The sequence below is a fragment of the Acinonyx jubatus genome, chromosome C1, assembly GCF_027475565.1.
Source record: "Acinonyx jubatus isolate Ajub_Pintada_27869175 chromosome C1, VMU_Ajub_asm_v1.0, whole genome shotgun sequence".
In the NCBI taxonomy this organism is placed as follows: Eukaryota; Metazoa; Chordata; class Mammalia; order Carnivora; family Felidae; genus Acinonyx; species Acinonyx jubatus.
This window is the reverse complement of record NC_069381.1, coordinates 69,960,033-69,977,079: the sequence shown is the minus strand read 5'-3', so window position 1 is coordinate 69,977,079 and position 17,047 is coordinate 69,960,033. Positions and strand designations below refer to the sequence as shown.

Genomic DNA, 17,047 nt, shown 5'->3' with positions numbered 1-17,047 from the left:
TTCTTTTTAGGAGGGAGAGGGAGGGGGAAGACTCCTTGTGGAACTTTACAGTGAGCCAGTTTGCCTCCCATACTCTGGCTTTCTATTTGCATGCACAAATCCTTCCATTTCATTTACCTACCAATCCACAGCTTTGCCTTCTTCATTTCTGCACGATATTGTTGTCGCCTCCAGGACCCCAAAGAGGGCGAAGAAGAGCAAAGGAAGGGCTGTTCTTAGAAGTCTGGCTGTCATTTTTTTTTTTTTTTTTATCTGCCACCTATATTCCACACCACAGCAGGAAACTTGCCCCCCGGACGAGGAGTCTGAGTTTCAGGTCTCGCTCAGGCTGTGCTGGCTCTGATGTTTTGTTTCCGTTTGCCTCTGCTGTTCGCTGTTCGGGCATTTTCAGGATGGGGCGAACCTCATGTAATTGTGTGATTCTGTCACAACATGCCAGCGTGACTCCGGATGCCTTTGTGCTGACTAGTTTGCGAAGTCATCAAAAGTCCCAGCGAGAAAAATGGGATATACAGTTAACTCTTCTGAGGGAACATCATGTACTATGAAGTTCGGTGGGCAGGGAAACTCCATGTTGATAAGTAGAGGTTGAATTAAATGTATTTCAAGTTTTCCCCTCACAATTAGCCTCTCTGTGAGTGAAAGCAAATGCTTGCAGTTCACACATTAAGCAGAAATGACAAAACCTTAAGTCTTAGCAAAAATTAGGATCTATCACTTCTAATATTCTCAATCTTAAGTAAACTTTTCCTAAAGTGGACTTCAAAGGGTTGCCTTAAAGAGCAATTTAATTGTATTCTACAAAAGATGTTTACGTATTGCCTCCACCTCTGGTTTTAGCCATTCAACTTGGTGCTCTACTTTTGAGAGGCCTTGGTGTCCAATTGGTTGTAATGCAATCGGGTAAACATATTGACCGCTCACCCTTCAGGTCAAATAAAAAATGTTACAAACATCTGTTTTGCCCAAACTATTCTTTCTCACTCTTGAAACTAAATTTGAAGTTGAAAGCCAAGAGAAAATGGCTTATTACCACAATGACTATAAAAAGGTGAGACCATTCTCTTTTTACAGGAGGGGAGGGAGGAGACAGGCATATGAAAAGGATTTCCTTAAGTGTATGATGCTTTTGACTCACTTCTTAAAGATGCTCTCATAATTAGGAGCACTTTACCAGAAGGATAGCTCTGATCTATCCCTTGGATTATGGATCCAGACCAGTCACTTAGGGACCCACACCAAACTGGCATCTTGCAACTCAGATCACTTCTGTGTTGAACTCGAATTGTTCAGGATTCAAGGTTCGTAGGAAAGGGAGGGCCTGAGGCTCTATTTCTCCTAAGACAGAGTTTTGTTTGGGGTGTCTGGACCATGTACCCACATTTTCCTGTGGTGCTTGCAAAAGGGGCAGAATTCTGGGTCTTAGCCCAAACCTGCTAACTCAGAATTCTCCCAGTTGGGCTTAGGAATCTACATTTTTTATAAAGTTTGTGGTGATGCCAGTGCACTCGAAACTTTGAGGCTTGCTGCCCTGAGCCAAGGCTGTACCTTATCTGACAGGTTTGCAAACAATCAAGGTAGAACAAAACAAAACAAAACAAAACAACATTTTTTTTCTGATCATTCCTCCATGAGTATCATTTTGTTTTATATATGTTTTTATTGCGTTCAGAAAAAAAGATTTCAGCAACTGCAAACTTTTCATCAATTTTTAAAAATTTTCATAGCATGAGGTTTATTTTTCTAAGTTAAAATGAAATAAAATTATTTTTATCTTGTGATAGCTTTTGGTATTACAATGGTAATAACTAAGTACATGAGGCTTAGGATTTATTGATGCATTTAGAGAAGATAAGCAACTTGTTTGCAGTTATGTAGACTAAAGAACCTTTGTTGAATAGGATATAAAGTAATTCCTATTTTCTCCTCATTGTATGCTTAGCACAGTGCCTGGCCAAAAGTAAATGATCCACAAATAATAGCTAAGATTGTTTTTACTATAACCTGAGCCCTTCCTGTGGTTGGGGGACATCTGTATTGGGATGCTATTTGCTAAATCCAATTTTATTTCAAAGTCTGGAAAAATGCTGTTAGGTTACTTTCTTTCAGATGTAACTTTCAGGAAGCTTTCTTCTTATCTCTCCTTGTCGCTGACCTGATGGCACCGATTGTCAGTCAACAAGCTTTATTATGCAATCACCAGGTATCAAAAGCTGTACTGAGGGGCTCCAAGGATTTCAACATTACCCTAAAGCCTAGATTCCAGTATGTCCTGACTTTCACTAAAAATGGCAAAGTACTGTTATGGAAAGAAACTGAATTTGGTGGACGGAGAAAATGCAAACAGGATAGAATGGTTTTCACGTTACCCTCTTTTGAACCCCGAGGAGCATAAGATTACAAAAATACCACATATACCTTCACGACATGATTACCTCTAAAAATAGCAGAAAATCCCTTCATTATAAGTTGGCCCAGTGTAGTGAACAAGGTAGAGTTCTTCACTTGGTAATAGGCTTCTTATTTTATAGCTGAAGGTTTGTATTCATTCATCTAGTAATTCTGGAAAATCTCAGTCCCGATCTCTTTGAAATTGTGCCTCTTCCACATTCTCTCTTGTCATATTGTCCTGGTACATTCTATGTCTCTTGCATATATTCCGTCTCCGGTGTCTTCATTAATCCTGATTCTTTATTTGGATCTATCTATCTTTCGGTTCTCAAGTTCTCTCTTAGGCAACATTAATCTGTTACTTAATCTATCTCTTTCAAATATCTAATTATTTCTTCAGTTGTATTAAATCTGTTCCTTAATGCACTTATTAATGCATTAAGAAGTTCTTTGGGTTTTTTTTTTTTTTCTTCAAATTTACTTAGTCTTTTTTCTGGTCTCTTGTTTTTTGCTCAAGGGAAGGTACACCCTTGTCTCAAGAAGGAGCTATGCTCAGGGGCGCCTGGGTGGCTCAGTTGGTTAAGCGTCTGGCTCTTGGTTTCGGCTCAGTCATGATCTCACAGTTTGTGAGTTCCGGCCCCATATAGGGCTCTGTGCTGACAGCACGGAGCCTGCTTGGGATTCTCTCTCTCTTTCTCTCTCTCTCTCTCTTCCTCTCTCTCTCTCTTCCTCTCTCTCTGCCCCTCCCCTGCTTGTGTTCCCTTTCTCTTGAAATAAATAAACGTTTTTTAAAAAGGAGATATGCTCAGTCTTCTCTTTTTATTTCTGTAAAGATATTAAAGATATTATTTGATATTTTGTGTTTGAGGATTCCAGTATCTAGAGCCTTTGCAGGTCACACTTCACTGTCTGTTGTTTCTGCAGCTCTCTCTCATGACACCTTGAAAGCTACCCTGTGTGCTTTTTTTATTTTTGGCTGTGAATTCGTATTCTTTGAAGCTTTATCTGTAAGAACTTTTTGAGATTGAGATTAAGTTGGGTTTTTCCACACCCTGGTCTATGCTGGCTTCATCAAAGTTTAGTCATCCTGTGAGGACTTCTGGAAGTCAGGCTGCCGGCTTTGTTTAGTTATTTTCAATAGCTTTTTGAGGTGTGATTTACATGCCAGAGAGTCTATCTCTTTAACTTAATGTTCAAACTTTTACAAGACCACTTCAGGTACTGGATAAAATCTAGAATGTGAAAAACCGAAGGAAAAAGTTGATACTCTTGTTGCAGGAGGAAGGGGAGGGGACTTGAATTATCTTGATGAAAATCGATGAGACAAGCAACATGATTCAGGCATTTGTAAAACAAAGAATTGTTCATGAAAAATGTTGTTAAAGGAAGCTGTAAGTAGAATTAAAGGAAGAGGGTCAGAAAATTTTATTTTGTTAATTCCTACTCATCATTCATAGCTCTATGGATGCCAGTCCCTCCTGGAAACTATCTTTGATCTCTCTTAATCTGGTTTAGGTATCCCAGACTTTGCTGTATTTGTTCAATTAGAGCAATTATTACAATGTATTCTAATTACTTGGTTACTTTTCTGAGTCTTCCTCTCAAGAGCGAGGGTCAGCCAAATCTGGCCCACTGCCTGTTTCTATAAAGTTTTATTGGAACACAGTGACACCCATTCACTGATGTATTACGTATAACTATTTCTGCTATAATGGCAGAGTTGAGCAGTTGCAACAGAGACCATATGGCCCGCAAAGCCTAAAATACCAAGTTTTTGATTCTTTACTGAGAAAGTTTGTTCTAGTGTATAACCCCTACCTAGTGTATAATGCCCTGTATCAGGGCAGAACAATGTCTGACTGGTTTGCTATTGTATCTCTAGCACTTACCATGGTGCTTATCACCTAGAAGTGGCTGAATAAGTATAGATGAATGAATGGATTAAATGAAAAAGATTTCAGAGATTTCTATTTTGGGGTTATGTGGAATTTAGGATGAATTAAATCTAATCAGATAAATAAATAAAAATGAGTATGTAGGTAGGTAAAATCCCATTTTAAAGAACGTTACTATAATGTTTTGTCAAGGAGGCAGCTGGGTATAGTGAAAATAATCAGGCAGACCTGGGTTCCATGCCTGGCCCTACCTCTTACACGCCATGTAGTTTTGACCAAACTACTTAACCTCAACAGTATCAACTTCCTTTTCTAAAGGTGGCTCGTGATCTGTACTTTCATAGCATATGCTCTCAGGATTCAGTGAGATACTGTGTGCATAGCCTGTGGCACATGACTAATGCTTATTAAATGCTCATTCTTCCCACCTTGTTTCCTTTTCTTCTGTGGCACAGTTATTTCTTTATCTTTGCAGATGGACTAAAAAGGGTCCTTTGGCGATGTGGTTTTAAAGACCACAAATAAACTTATATCGCTCATGTTTGCAGTAGTCCTTACCCAGATAAAAGTCAGTGTTTGACTCAAAGGTAGCATCTTGTTATTGAAGACACAAAGCTGAATTTTCATTCTGCCCCAAAGGGCAGTCAGCCTTTCATTCTCCCCGTACTTTGCAATGTGAACAGCCTTGCCATACCCACGGAGTCCATGTGAGCTTAGAATTCCCCTATAATTTTAACAAATGACTAAAGTTCCAGAAAAAGTGGTGGTTTGGGCAGGGGGTACCTCTGGGCATTGGGTAAGTTTAGCCTGGTACAGAGTAAGCAGAATAAGGCTCTTCAGTCTCAGAAGGGCTCTTTTTCCACTGTACGAGCCTGCCTGTTAGCTATGTGGCTTTGGGCAGCTCACTTACCATCTGTGACTTAGTTTCTTTTAAAATAGCGTTTTTCCTCTTAAATTGCAGGGGTTTCTGTTTGTTTGTTGTTTGTGTGTGTGTGTGTGTGTGTGTGTGTGTGTGTGTGGTAGATAAGATAATGTAGATTCCAATGAGTGGAATTTAAAAAATGGCATAGGAATTCAAGTTTCTGCAGTAACATGGCCATTTCTCTCCTTCTGTTGGGATCAGAATGGTTCCCTTCTTTCTCTAAAGAGTGGGCTAACCATCAAGGGGGTATAGGGATGCTGCTTGTAGTGGGAAAGAGCGTGTCATTTGGAAGCAAATGGACTGGGCTCTCCTTTCCTACCTCTGTCACCTAGTAACAGTGTGACCTTGGCAGGACACCTAACCCTCATGATTCCCGCGGTCAAACTTGGATCAAAATATCCACTTCACAGGGTTCTTACAAAGGACTAGAGGGAATAATATATGCAAAGTTCCTGACATATATGAAACCCTCACTAAATGGTTGTTTTTATTTTCAAGACTTACACATTTGGAAAGACATTATCTTTCAATGTGTGCATTTCAGTAAAATTTTCTTCCAACTGCATTCTTGGAGGTCTCCATTACTTCTTTGCTGTGGAATTTCCTGCCCCCATCCAAGAGGCTCCTGAGGGGTTTCCCTGTTTCAGTTCCCAGCCCTAAGGCTATTGGTGCTGTGGAGAGGCCGGCAAGAAAATTAGCATTGCCTCTGACATTTAGTGATGACTTTCTCTTCCTTTGTAATAGGCAGAAGTATGAAAATAACTAAGCACCTGTAAATGGATTCTTCATTAGGTAACAGGTCACCTTCTTTCTACCATCATTATGCATATGACTTGTTAGACTGTTTCTGAAGCATCTGCTTGACAAATCCTTTTAGAGTCATACCCCCTTGCTAGCAAAAATAAGCCATTCTGCAGCTTAAAGCAACATGACATTTTCTGCTTAGATATCAATATTTTTCCATCTGACATTGAGTAGATCCGAGGCAGCCAAAAAAATACCAGCTGCTTCTAAGGTTATGATTCACCGTTATTGTTCTTATCCTTATGTATTGTTAAGATCCACCACAGCGATATTAAAATGGTTCGGATGAGTGTTTCTTTTTCTCACATTAGTTCAGCAGCATCTTTCTCTGAAATCTTTTTGTTCATGAATGCCCAAGAAAACGTCAGGCAAAGGAAAAACCTGGGCACAGAATTGGAAGAACTTCTCCAGCACATTCCAAAGACAGAGAGAGAGGCTTGTCTCCCTGCACAGTTCTTCCATCCGGACACGCTGCAACGGAGTTGATTTTTATGCCTGTGTGATAGGACCTAAATAGCTGTACCACTTCTACATTTCTCTCCGTTATGGAGGGAAGACACGAGGCTTACCGAAGCTCTTCAAAGACTTAAGAGAAAATGCTAGTCATTTTAAAATTTAAATTTACATGGGGTACTTGGGTGGCCCAGTCGGTCAGGTGTTCGACTGTTGATTTTAGCACAGGTCATGATCTCACGGTTTGCATGGGGCTCGGTGCTGACAGTGCGGAACCTGCTTGGGGTTCTCTCTCCCTCTCTCTCTCTGACGGTCCCCTACTCACTTTCACAAAATAAATAATAAAAATAAACTTAAAAAAATAAAATTTGAACTTACAAAAAAATTTTTTTTTAAATCTTCCTTAATATTTTCCACCTCAAGCCTATCCACTGGACCTTCTAGAAGTTAACAGATTCCTGGCTAAGAACCTCTCGTCCTGTAGCGATAACCACTAGCACCTTCTAGAAGTTAACAGATTCCTGGCTAAGAACCTCTCGTCCTGTAGCGATAACCACTAGCACTTTCACCATGGCCTGCAAATAAGAGAACACTCACTAGCTCATTACAGAAGTGAAAAATAAGATTAATTTAAAATCTCTGAGAATTCTCTCCAGTCTTACTTGCAGATAAGTAATGATTTCCATCCCCTTATCTTTTAAGACATGTCTAAGAAAAAGGGAGTTTTCTTTTATAGAGCCTGGTAAAGATGTATTCCTTCTGATGTTCTATCCAGAGTTTTACTCTGGGAAATTGAGTTTCCTTTTGCGACTTCGTTTCCTGAAGCCACACGAGCCCAAAGAAGGACAACCGAAGTATGAAGTCAGAAGGACGCCTTATACTAGCAGCAGTCTTTCTGGATTGGTGTGTAACCTGGGGATTTCTCTCCAACAGTGATTGGAAGGACCCTTTGATGCAAAATTCGACATCTAGTTATTATTTATCAATGATAATGATGGCTAACATTTATTAAACACTTACTATTTGTCAGGCACTTTTCTGAGTGCTTTTTCTTTTTCCTCATGTTATCTTCACAGCAATCCTGAGAGTGGGCACTACTCTTATACCCATTTTATAGATGGAGGCATTGACCTCCAAGTACAGAGCTAATAGGTGGCAGAACAAAGACTCACTCACACCTGTGCTGCCTCATTCCAGAGCCCAGAGCCTACCCTCTCAGCCACGTGCCAACCCTCCAGATGAGAGCGACCTTTCATGGTATCTCATTGTGCAGCTATCATGCACATGGATCTCTGCACCATACTGTGCTTTATACAGGACACAGTTCTGGCACCTACTTCCGATTTCTTGGACTACAGAACTGGGGGGAGTCTTATTGGGGGGATAGCCTCATTTCTGGTCTGGACCGTTATCTGTTCTGTCGGGTCCTACCAAGAGACTTCCGGGCATCCCACACCGTTCTTGTTCTCTTCTGCTCCATCCTCATGGTGATGTCCTTTTTCTTCTGACTTACTACCCAGCAAGTGTAACGACCCAAGCTCTGCTCCGGTCAGGAGCTTGCTGAGGAGTGCTGACCTCTCCTGCGTACCTTGTGCAGAAACTCCGGGAGGGCTGCGCTGTGCGGAGTGCTCTGTCTTGTTAAGCAGGGTGAGCACTTTGTGCCGCATGGCTGACTCTCTCTACACTCAGTTTGGTCCTTCCTGGGCCTTTGTTCTCCAGTCGGCTGTGCCTGTGATCTCCAGGCCGTGGTGACCAGAGAGCAGATGGCGCCTTCCCCGCTTTCCCCAGAAGAGGAACTTCCTGATTGGGGTTTGAGCTGAAGTGGCAATTCCTGTATTGAAATCTTTTGGGTGTTTCTTGAACTATTCCGTGTCACCACGCAAGAGGTGGAGGTGGGGGTGCACCATTCATTCGTTCGCAACGCGTTTATTAAGCACCTATTTGTGTTCTAGGCACTGTGCTGAGCACTGGGGTTGCCGTGACAACTGAGAATTGTTCCTGCTTTCATAATTTCCCATTTTTGGACAAATCAAACACATGATGAGGCAATTGCAATATAATATGATAAAGACTGTGATAAGGTGATAACAGTATTGCCAGGGCATACAGAAGGGGCACCAGACCTTGAAGGGCGGGCTGGCTGATTCCCCAAGGACAAGTGGCATCTGAGACCTGAAGGATGACTAGAAGAAGTTAGGCAGGTGACAGAAGGGGTCAGTAATTGGGCAGAAGGAAGAGAAAGGGTGTTCAGGAAAGAAGGAATAGCATATTCAAAGCCTACAGGCAGAGAAAGGCTGCCGAGCCTGGGCAAGTACAATCAGCTCAGGATAGCTGAAGCAGAGTTTGAAACAGGTTGTGGCAAGATGAGAGCAAAGTTAGGGATCTGAAGGGTGGCTGTCACTGAATCTTTCTTTAAAAAAAAATGCTTATTTGTGTTTGAGAGAGAGAGAGCCAGCAGGGGAAGGGAAGAGAGGATTCAAATTGGCTCTGTACTGACAGCAGTGAGCCCTATGTAGGGCTCGAACTCACAAACCGTGAGATCATGACCTGATCCAAACTCAGGTGCTCAACCGACAGAGCCACCCAGGTGCCCCTGAATCTATGTGCCATGCAGGAACCACTTGCTTTCACAGACCGAGCTACCATAGCTTAGGTATTTAATGACAGTGGATAGGACTGAGAAGTAATATTCATGTGTATCCCGAGGCTGATGGACAATCTCGGAGACCTTTGGTTCTGGATCCTCGTTCATGCCATCCAGGGGCCCCCAGCCAGCCAAGTGCCTTCCTCCCCCAGGTGGAATTCCTTGTGGCTCAACAGACACGTCACAGTCTTCCTCTGACTGCTGCCAGCAGTGCTCTCTACTCTAAAAACCGGTGCCTTTACTCAAAGTCCCATCTACTGTCTCTGCTGGGGCTGTGCCCACAGCCAGGCCTGACATGGCCACTTTTGCTGGGGTTGACCTCACTGTAGCTAGGTACTAGGAACTGAGTCAGGCCTTTCACCAGCAACTCCTACAAGTAGGGGTGCTTATCTCCATTTGTACAGCTGGGGAAACTAAGGACTCAGAGCCAACAAAGTATTTGTTGCAAGCCACAGAGCTGTAGATGGCAAGATAGAGTTTGAACGTGGTCTGATTCCAAAGCCCCTGCAACCACAAGCAGTGACTCTTTCCCCATCAGTGTTATAGTTCTTATTAAGATCCTCTAAGTCTGCTCTTTGAGTTTTCTCATTGATCCTTTCCTAGAAGATGAATCCCTCCAAAATTGGGTCAGAGGCTTTTAAGGGGCCTTTCCAAGAGTTGTCCCTTAAATCAGGAGCATGCCCTACCAGGAATGCTGTGTCCCCAAGACTGAAGACAACCTCCCATATCTCCCACTTTCCTTTAGAACATAACAATAATTTCTGATGTTGGCTAGTATTTTACAACTCCTCCCAGAGGATCTGGTGATGCTTTATGTAAACAAATTTTTAGGTAGCCTATGTGCAATTAGCAGGTGAGGTTCCTTCTTTGTGACCCTCCCCAGACTCTCACTGCATGTTGTTTTTCATTTACTTTTATTTTTGTCACTTTCTGGCATTATCATCTTAATGTTCAATTTTGATGCTTGCCTCTTCTTTCAAACACCAGTAAAGCCCAGGGACAAATCTTACGAATCCTAGCAGTGGAGATGGATGTATTTGCTCGTGAGAGCGCCAGCTCCAAATAAGGGCACTAATGAGTCAATCACCAGGCTTTTATTAAGTGTCTGTTTGCTAAAAGCATAGCTTTTCCTGCAGCCAGATGGCCTGGCTCTGCACTCCTGAAGGGAATCTGGACCCTGTCACTAATTACTCTTCTTCCCGGCAGCAAGAAGGGGAAGCAATTTTCAATTTTTTTTTTTAGTGATCATAGGGCATTTTCTCCAGAATATCACTCTGTATAAAAAAAAAAAACAGGATATAATTATTTTCAGTTAACACAGTCACACATTTTTGTAGAAGAATGGCAGTCTGCATAGTGGTTAGGAGAATAAACTTTGGAGCCCACGGATCTGAGTATGAATTGTTGGCTCTATCCTTTACTTGCTGTGTGAAGTAGAGCTAGTCACTTACACGCTGAACCTCAGGTTCTCCCTCTGTGAAATGGGAACAATATTAGCTCAGAGCTGTTCCAAGGATTGAGTTAGCAGTTATTAAATAAAACAGAGTAAAACAGGAGATACTGTTACTATTATTATTATTACTTAATATTATCAAGAAAGCCATCTACCTGTCTGTCTTCAGGTGAGTTTGATATATTTTCATATGATTCTTGCAATTCTCTTTTCTCCATAAAAGTTCCCATTTTTCTTCAAAGGTAGGATAGGGTCTTGCTTTCATGAATACTCTTAACTCTCACCTTTTATAATTATACGATTAAATCAAGGCTTGAAGAACTTGCAGGTGACTTTTTGTTTTCATGTATCTTTCTTCAAAACGATGACAGTGTTTTCATTGCAGAATGAGGAGGTGGAGTTTGTCCGAACCGGCTATGGGAAGGATATGGTAAAAGTTCTCCATATTCAGCGAGATGGGAAATATCACAGCATTAAAGAGGTGGCAACTTCAGTGCAACTTACTCTGAGCTCCAAAAAAGATTATCTGCATGGAGATAATTCAGACATCATCCCCACAGACACCATCAAGAACACAGTTCACGTCTTGGCAAAATTTAAAGGGGTATGTATCATTCTTAGATGCTGCCTGTCTTTAAAAAAATTTTTTTTTAATGTTTATTTATTTTTGAGAGAGAGAGAGACAGAGTGCGCGTAGGGGCGGAACAGAGAGAGAGGGAGGCACGGAATCTGAAGCAGGCTCCAGACTCTGAGCTGTCTGCACAGAGACCAATGTGGGGCTCGAACTCACCAAACAAGATTATGACCTGAGCCGAAGGCAGACACTTAACCGACTGAGCCACCCAGGCACCCCTATGTTGTTACCTATCTTGATGCAGAATTCACTAAACTATAACATGAGTATATCACTTGCTTACTGCAAGTTCCCTTTACTTTCTAACCCTATTTTTACATTTAGGCCACTAATTCTTTTTCTTTTGGATTCTAAAATTCTCAGCCTTACAGAAAAGCTTTTTTCTTTTTTTCCCCTCTTAATCTCATTTCTTTGCTTTTTTTGGTTCTCAACTTACTACATCTTTTAGGAAGAGAATCCTATCTGACAAATTTACATGTTCTCTCTTAATTAGGATCATTGGCAAATCAAAGCCCTGGGAGGATTTCAGAATAGAATTTTTACACATTTTTTGTCATGCATTTCTTTGATTCCTGTTACCTATTTTTTTTTTTCTTTTAGAATGGTGTACATTTATAGAAGAAAGTACCATTTCTCTTCCTGGTGTTACTATAGAAGAAAATCTTGAGTATAAGATATATTTTGAAATCTATTGGTCCAATTTTTAATGGCTTCCTAATGTTCTCAACTGCATGACCACTTAGTATCCATATATGTTGGTAGCCGTATTCTTCAAGAGAGTCTTGGAGCTGATAGTATCTGATATTTTAGCACTTCAACTTCTAGTTTAAGTGTGAGGGAAGCTGTGTCGGACCTCCAGCAGATTTCTGGGAAACTCAAGATGATTTTTCTTTTTGCAAAGAAGTCTAAAAAGACAAGAAATGTAGACTAGAAAGTTTCTTTTCTCATGCTTTTGCATGAAATCCACACTCAGAATGCATGAAATGAACCAACTAATTGAAATATAATTTCTGCAAGGCCTAGCTCCACCCCGAACCTTTTTCATGCTATTCAGAGTGGCCCAGCATGCACAAACATGGCTATAGAGAAAGGCATTGCTCTCTTAAAAAAATAAATTGAAAATAGGCTACGGTACTGCACTACAAAAGAGGGCCAGGTAACACAGATTCTCATATTTCCTGTACTATGTGAAAGATGCAGAAAAGTGAAGGAATGGACCTGGATCTTTTTTTTTTTTTTTAATTTTTTTTTTTTAATGTTTATTTATTTTTGAGACAGAGAGAGACAGAGCATGAACGGGGGAGGGTCAGAGAGAGAGGGAAACACAGAATCTGAAACAGGCTCCAGGCTCTGAGCTGTCAGCACAGAGCCCGACGCGGGGCTCGAACTCACAGACCGTGAGATCATGACCTGAGCCGAAGTCGGCCGCTTAACCGACTGAGCCACCCAGGCGCCCAAGAATGGACCTGGATCTTAAAGACAATTCAAATTCATTCATTGTAGATAGAGTGACCATATAATTTCTTATCTAAAACAAGGTGGCACTTTTTTTTCTTTTGTTTTTTTTTAAATTGAGATATAATTGGCATACAACTTTATATTTCAGGTGCACAACATGATGGTTTGATATTTGTGTATATGGTGAAATAAATTTTTATTTCTTGTCATCAGAAATTTTAAGAGTTGTCTCTTAGCTACTTTCAAATACATAATACAGTATTATTAACTGTATTTCTTGTATATTACACCCCCATGATTACTAATTTTATAACTGGAAGTTTGTTTTGACTCCCTTCACCCACTTTGCCTATCTCCTCTCTCCTGGCAACCACCAATCAGTTCTCTGTATCTATGAACTTGATTTTGTTTGTTTGTTTTTGTTTTGTTTAGATTCCACATATAAGTGAGAACATATGGTGTTCGTCTTTTCTTGACTTAGTTCTCTTAGCATAATCCCATCAAAGTTCATCTATGATCTGTGTTACCACAAATGTCAAGATTCACTCCTTTTTAGATGAATATACATTATATATATATACACACACACGCACACTATATATATATATACACACACACACCATATAAATAAATATATACACCATTATGTATATTACCAATATATATTACATTTTCTTTATGCATTTATCCACTGACAGGATACTTAAGTTGTTTCCATATTTTGGTTATTGCAAATAATGCTGCAATGAACATGGGGGTGCATATATCTTTTTGAGTTAGTATTTTTGTTTTCCAAACTAGGACACTTCTGAGAGTGAAATAAGATGCTAAATAATTATTCTGGGACAACAGGCATAAAACAGAACTATCCTGGGGAAACCTGTACAAATAGTCCACCTTAGGCAAGCCATAAATCATCTGTAGACTCTGCTAAGACCATAACACATTGTCTAGAGATTGTTATGAAGAATTTCTGTGGAAGTAGGGAGCTGCTTCATGGGGGTGGGAGTGAGGGATAGTCAATCGAAGGTCTGTTTGCAAAGCAAGGAAGCAGAAGTGGTCCTGTGTTAATGTTTTCCCCTGGGAAACTGGGAGGCCCATTTGGCAACCTCATAGAGACACCAGAGTGTTTTGGAGTCCACCGTAGTATTGTCGTTGGCGTGGGTGATGACTGAGCTCACCGAAAGGAGAATCTAAATGTTAAGTTTTCTTGTGCTCATCCATTGATTGACACATTTCTTCCTGCAAAACAGGTTTCTTTTAAAAACAGGGTAGTCTCACCCCGGTAATGGTGCTGTATTAACTACATTTAGGAGACCTTATGAAAATTTGGGATAAGGACCAATTCATGTCTCGTGGTTCTTCCAAAATGTATATTCTCTGATTCTGAAAAGGATTTGAACAGGAAAGAGAACTCCGTGGATATTTAAAAAATTATTTTTAAATGGGGCAGGTATTTCTGATCACTAGCATTTTATTTCACTTTACAGATCAAAAGCATAGAAACTTTTGCAATGAGCATCTGTGAGCATTTCCTTTCCTCTTTTGACCATGTCATCCGAGCTCAAGTCTACGTGGAAGAAGTCCCCTGGAAGCGTCTTGAAAAGGTTTGCTCAGTTATTTGTGCTCTCGGTTTAATTAAAGAAATTGGCTTTATGACATATGCTGAAATTTTACTGGAAACGATTTTTTGTCCCTAATTTTCAGAATGGAGTTAAGCATGTCCATGCATTTATTCACACTCCCACTGGAACGCACTTCTGTGAGGTGGAACAGATGAGGAGTGGTAAGAAAGTATTTTTCATGCTTTGATTCTACAATAGCAATTTCAATATTTTTTTCTTCCAAACAACTCCGCTTATTAATATCGAGGAAAACTGTTGAGGATTTTGAAGGCATTTAAATCTGAGATGGGAATGAGCACTGTGACTCTGGAGTATATTTAAAAACAATCTCCTCCTTTATCGTAAAAACATAAAAATGAAATAATACATTTTGCGAGAAATCTAGGGGTTGAGTGAGGTAGATCATTTTTATTACCTGATTCTGAGGTAAGGGGAAAAAAAAGGCCTGGGCTGACAAAACCCCAAATCTCTGGATGTTCTGACCAGACTTTTTGTACTATACCATGCTACTAATTATCATTGCCTTTATAGGAAATAGTAAATAACAATCACGTTTCCTTGACATTTTATTTTCATAATAATAAGACCACTGATATTATTATAATTACTATAGAACGAACCTCATTTAAATAGCAATGACAATTCTGTAATTCTTTGTGTTCACTAAGAAATTTAAAACTTAACCACGGAACATAATTACAATACGGACCTTATTAGTACTGAGGATTGAACTTAGCAAATATCAAAATTCCCAAAGCTTGTCTTCCACTGTTTGGTTAGGATTGTCAGAGCGGGGCAATAACTGGCCAGAGGACCTCTAGGAACTGTGGAGCCAAATGTGGTAGAAAGGTCTCCATCCTAATAAAAAATGAATTTTCATGATCATTATAAATGGAGAGTGTGGACTCTGAACTTTTTTCCTTTTCAATCATTCTTCTCTTTCTTCTCCTCTCTTTTCTTCTTCTCTTCCATTCCTTTTCTTTTCTGTATCTCCTCTTTCTTCTCTAGCTCTCTTCAATAAGAATTTGAGGTAGCATCTCTTAAACATCAGAAACATTATAAACTTAATAAAATAGAAGTCTCTTCTCATTCTGAATTCTATTGGATAAAGCGCTTCCTCAGACAGTTCTAGTGTATTAGCTGTTATTTAATATTTTTTGCTATCTGTATTAAATTCTAGGCACAGCCAGGGACGTCTTGGTGTTTGATTAACAGTTATGTAATTTTTGCCATATAAAGGAGACTGAATAACTAGTTGTTATATTAAGTTGAAAAGATAATGATTTCTTAATCCCCCAAATGTGTAGTCATATATATTAACTTGCTGATGGAGCTGTTAGTTAAAATAAAACTTACTTTTCCTTCCTTCCTTCCTTCCTTCCTTCCTTCCTTCCTTCCTTCTTTTCATCTTTCTTTCTTTCTTTCTTTCTTTCTTTGATTCCTTCCTTCCTTCCTTCCTTCCTTTTGAATGTGACTTTGGGGGAGAAAGAGAAAGAAAGTTTCCCTAACTCCCCAGGTCAGTGTTTTCCTTCTCAAATCACATCATATTTGTAAAATTATAAACTCTAAGCTGGCATAGTCCATCAGAAATGTAATGCAAGCCACGTATGTAATTTAAAAATTTTCTAGTAGTCACTTTAGGAATGCAAAAAATAAATTACTTTTAATAATATATTCTATTTAATCTGATATAGTTACAATACACCTTAAGTATGTAATAAAAATAAATCACTAATGTAATATTTCACATTCTTTTTTAAAAAGTTAAATGTTTGAAATCCTGTGCATATTTTATATTTACAGGGCGTCTCAATTCACATTTGCCATATTCCAAGTGCTTAAGAGCCACACGTGGCTAGTGGCTACCATATTGATTAGCCTAGCTCTAAACCATTTTTAAGTGATTTCGCAACATTTAGCATAGCATATTCCTCTTTCAACTTTCAAGTCTGTAAAATAATAGTTCTAGATAAGGTCTAGAATTCTATTTTGGGAGAGCTAATTAAAGAATAAGAACATGTTGAAATACTATTCATTCAACAATTGGATTTTGAGGGCTTTTTATGTAGCCTAGGGCTGTAAATTCAGAGTTGAGTAAGACTTTCCCTGGCCCTAGTGAGTTTGCAGTAGATGAATAGTAGGAGATAGACTTATAAAAAGATTTATTGCAATATAAGGGCTAAAAGCTGCAACGAGGGCATCAAAGTTATGGTAGGGAAGCAAAGAGGTGCAAAAAATTGTCTTCCTAGGAAGAGTCTGGAACGCTTGACAGGGGAGGAGGAAATATTTCAGTTGACTTTTGAAAAATGATTCAGAATATGCTGGGCACAGAAGAGGAAAGAAAATTACAGGTGGAAGAAACAGAATGTATCTAGGTAGGAGCCATGAAGAAGTGGAAGAGGGAAACTAACATAATTTGGATATCTGCCTTATGCCAACCACCATCCTGGACAAGTGATTTTAGTGTTGAAAGGGCAAAGCATTTGAGGAACAGTAGCAAGTTCAAAGGTCTAGTTCTTAGAATGTAAGGAGCCAAGATGTATGTGAAGAGGTTGGTTTGGGCTGGATTTTGAAGGGCCTCATGTACCATACTAACAAGATGAATATAATTTGGAAGTAGTTTTACATGGCAGTAAACCATACGTATTGGGATCAGACTATACCGTATTTGAATTTGAGCTCCATTACTTAATAACTTTGTGACTGTGAGTTACTTATGCTTCTTCAGTGGTTTTCATTTGTAAGATGAGGATAACAGTGTCCACCTT

At 39.7% G+C, this 17,047-nt stretch overlaps 2 protein-coding genes across 8 annotated transcripts in view; one reads left to right on the top strand and one right to left on the bottom strand.

The window, feature by feature from the left end:
* The window catches only part of DNASE2B (deoxyribonuclease 2 beta), a 96,561-nt gene that overhangs the window by 15,184 nt on the left and 64,330 nt on the right, over positions 1 to 17,047 (bottom strand). Inside the window, exon 1 of one of the 6 annotated variants that reach the window (XM_015070405.3) lies at positions 122 to 1,646. The exons of 4 other annotated variants lie outside the window; for them this stretch is intronic. In XM_015070405.3, the coding sequence (XP_014925891.2) occupies positions 122 to 234 (113 nt within the window). In that variant the 5' untranslated portion in view covers positions 235 to 1,646. Of the gene's footprint in view, positions 1 to 117; positions 1,647 to 17,047 lie in introns of those variants that run through there. One more of the 6 variants, XM_053214326.1, reaches the window with a different exon arrangement.
* LOC106973351 (uricase) overlaps positions 1 to 17,047 on the top strand; it is a 32,394-nt gene that overhangs the window by 259 nt on the left and 15,088 nt on the right. Inside the window, exons 1-4 of one of the 2 annotated variants that reach the window (XM_015070407.3) lie at positions 920 to 1,051; positions 10,948 to 11,166; positions 14,145 to 14,261; positions 14,362 to 14,440. In XM_015070407.3, the coding sequence (XP_014925893.3) occupies positions 944 to 1,051; positions 10,948 to 11,166; positions 14,145 to 14,261; positions 14,362 to 14,440 (523 nt within the window). In that variant the 5' untranslated portion in view covers positions 920 to 943. Of the gene's footprint in view, positions 1 to 919; positions 1,052 to 10,947; positions 11,167 to 14,144; positions 14,262 to 14,361; positions 14,441 to 17,047 lie in introns of those variants that run through there. The other variant, XM_053214331.1, reaches the window with a different exon arrangement.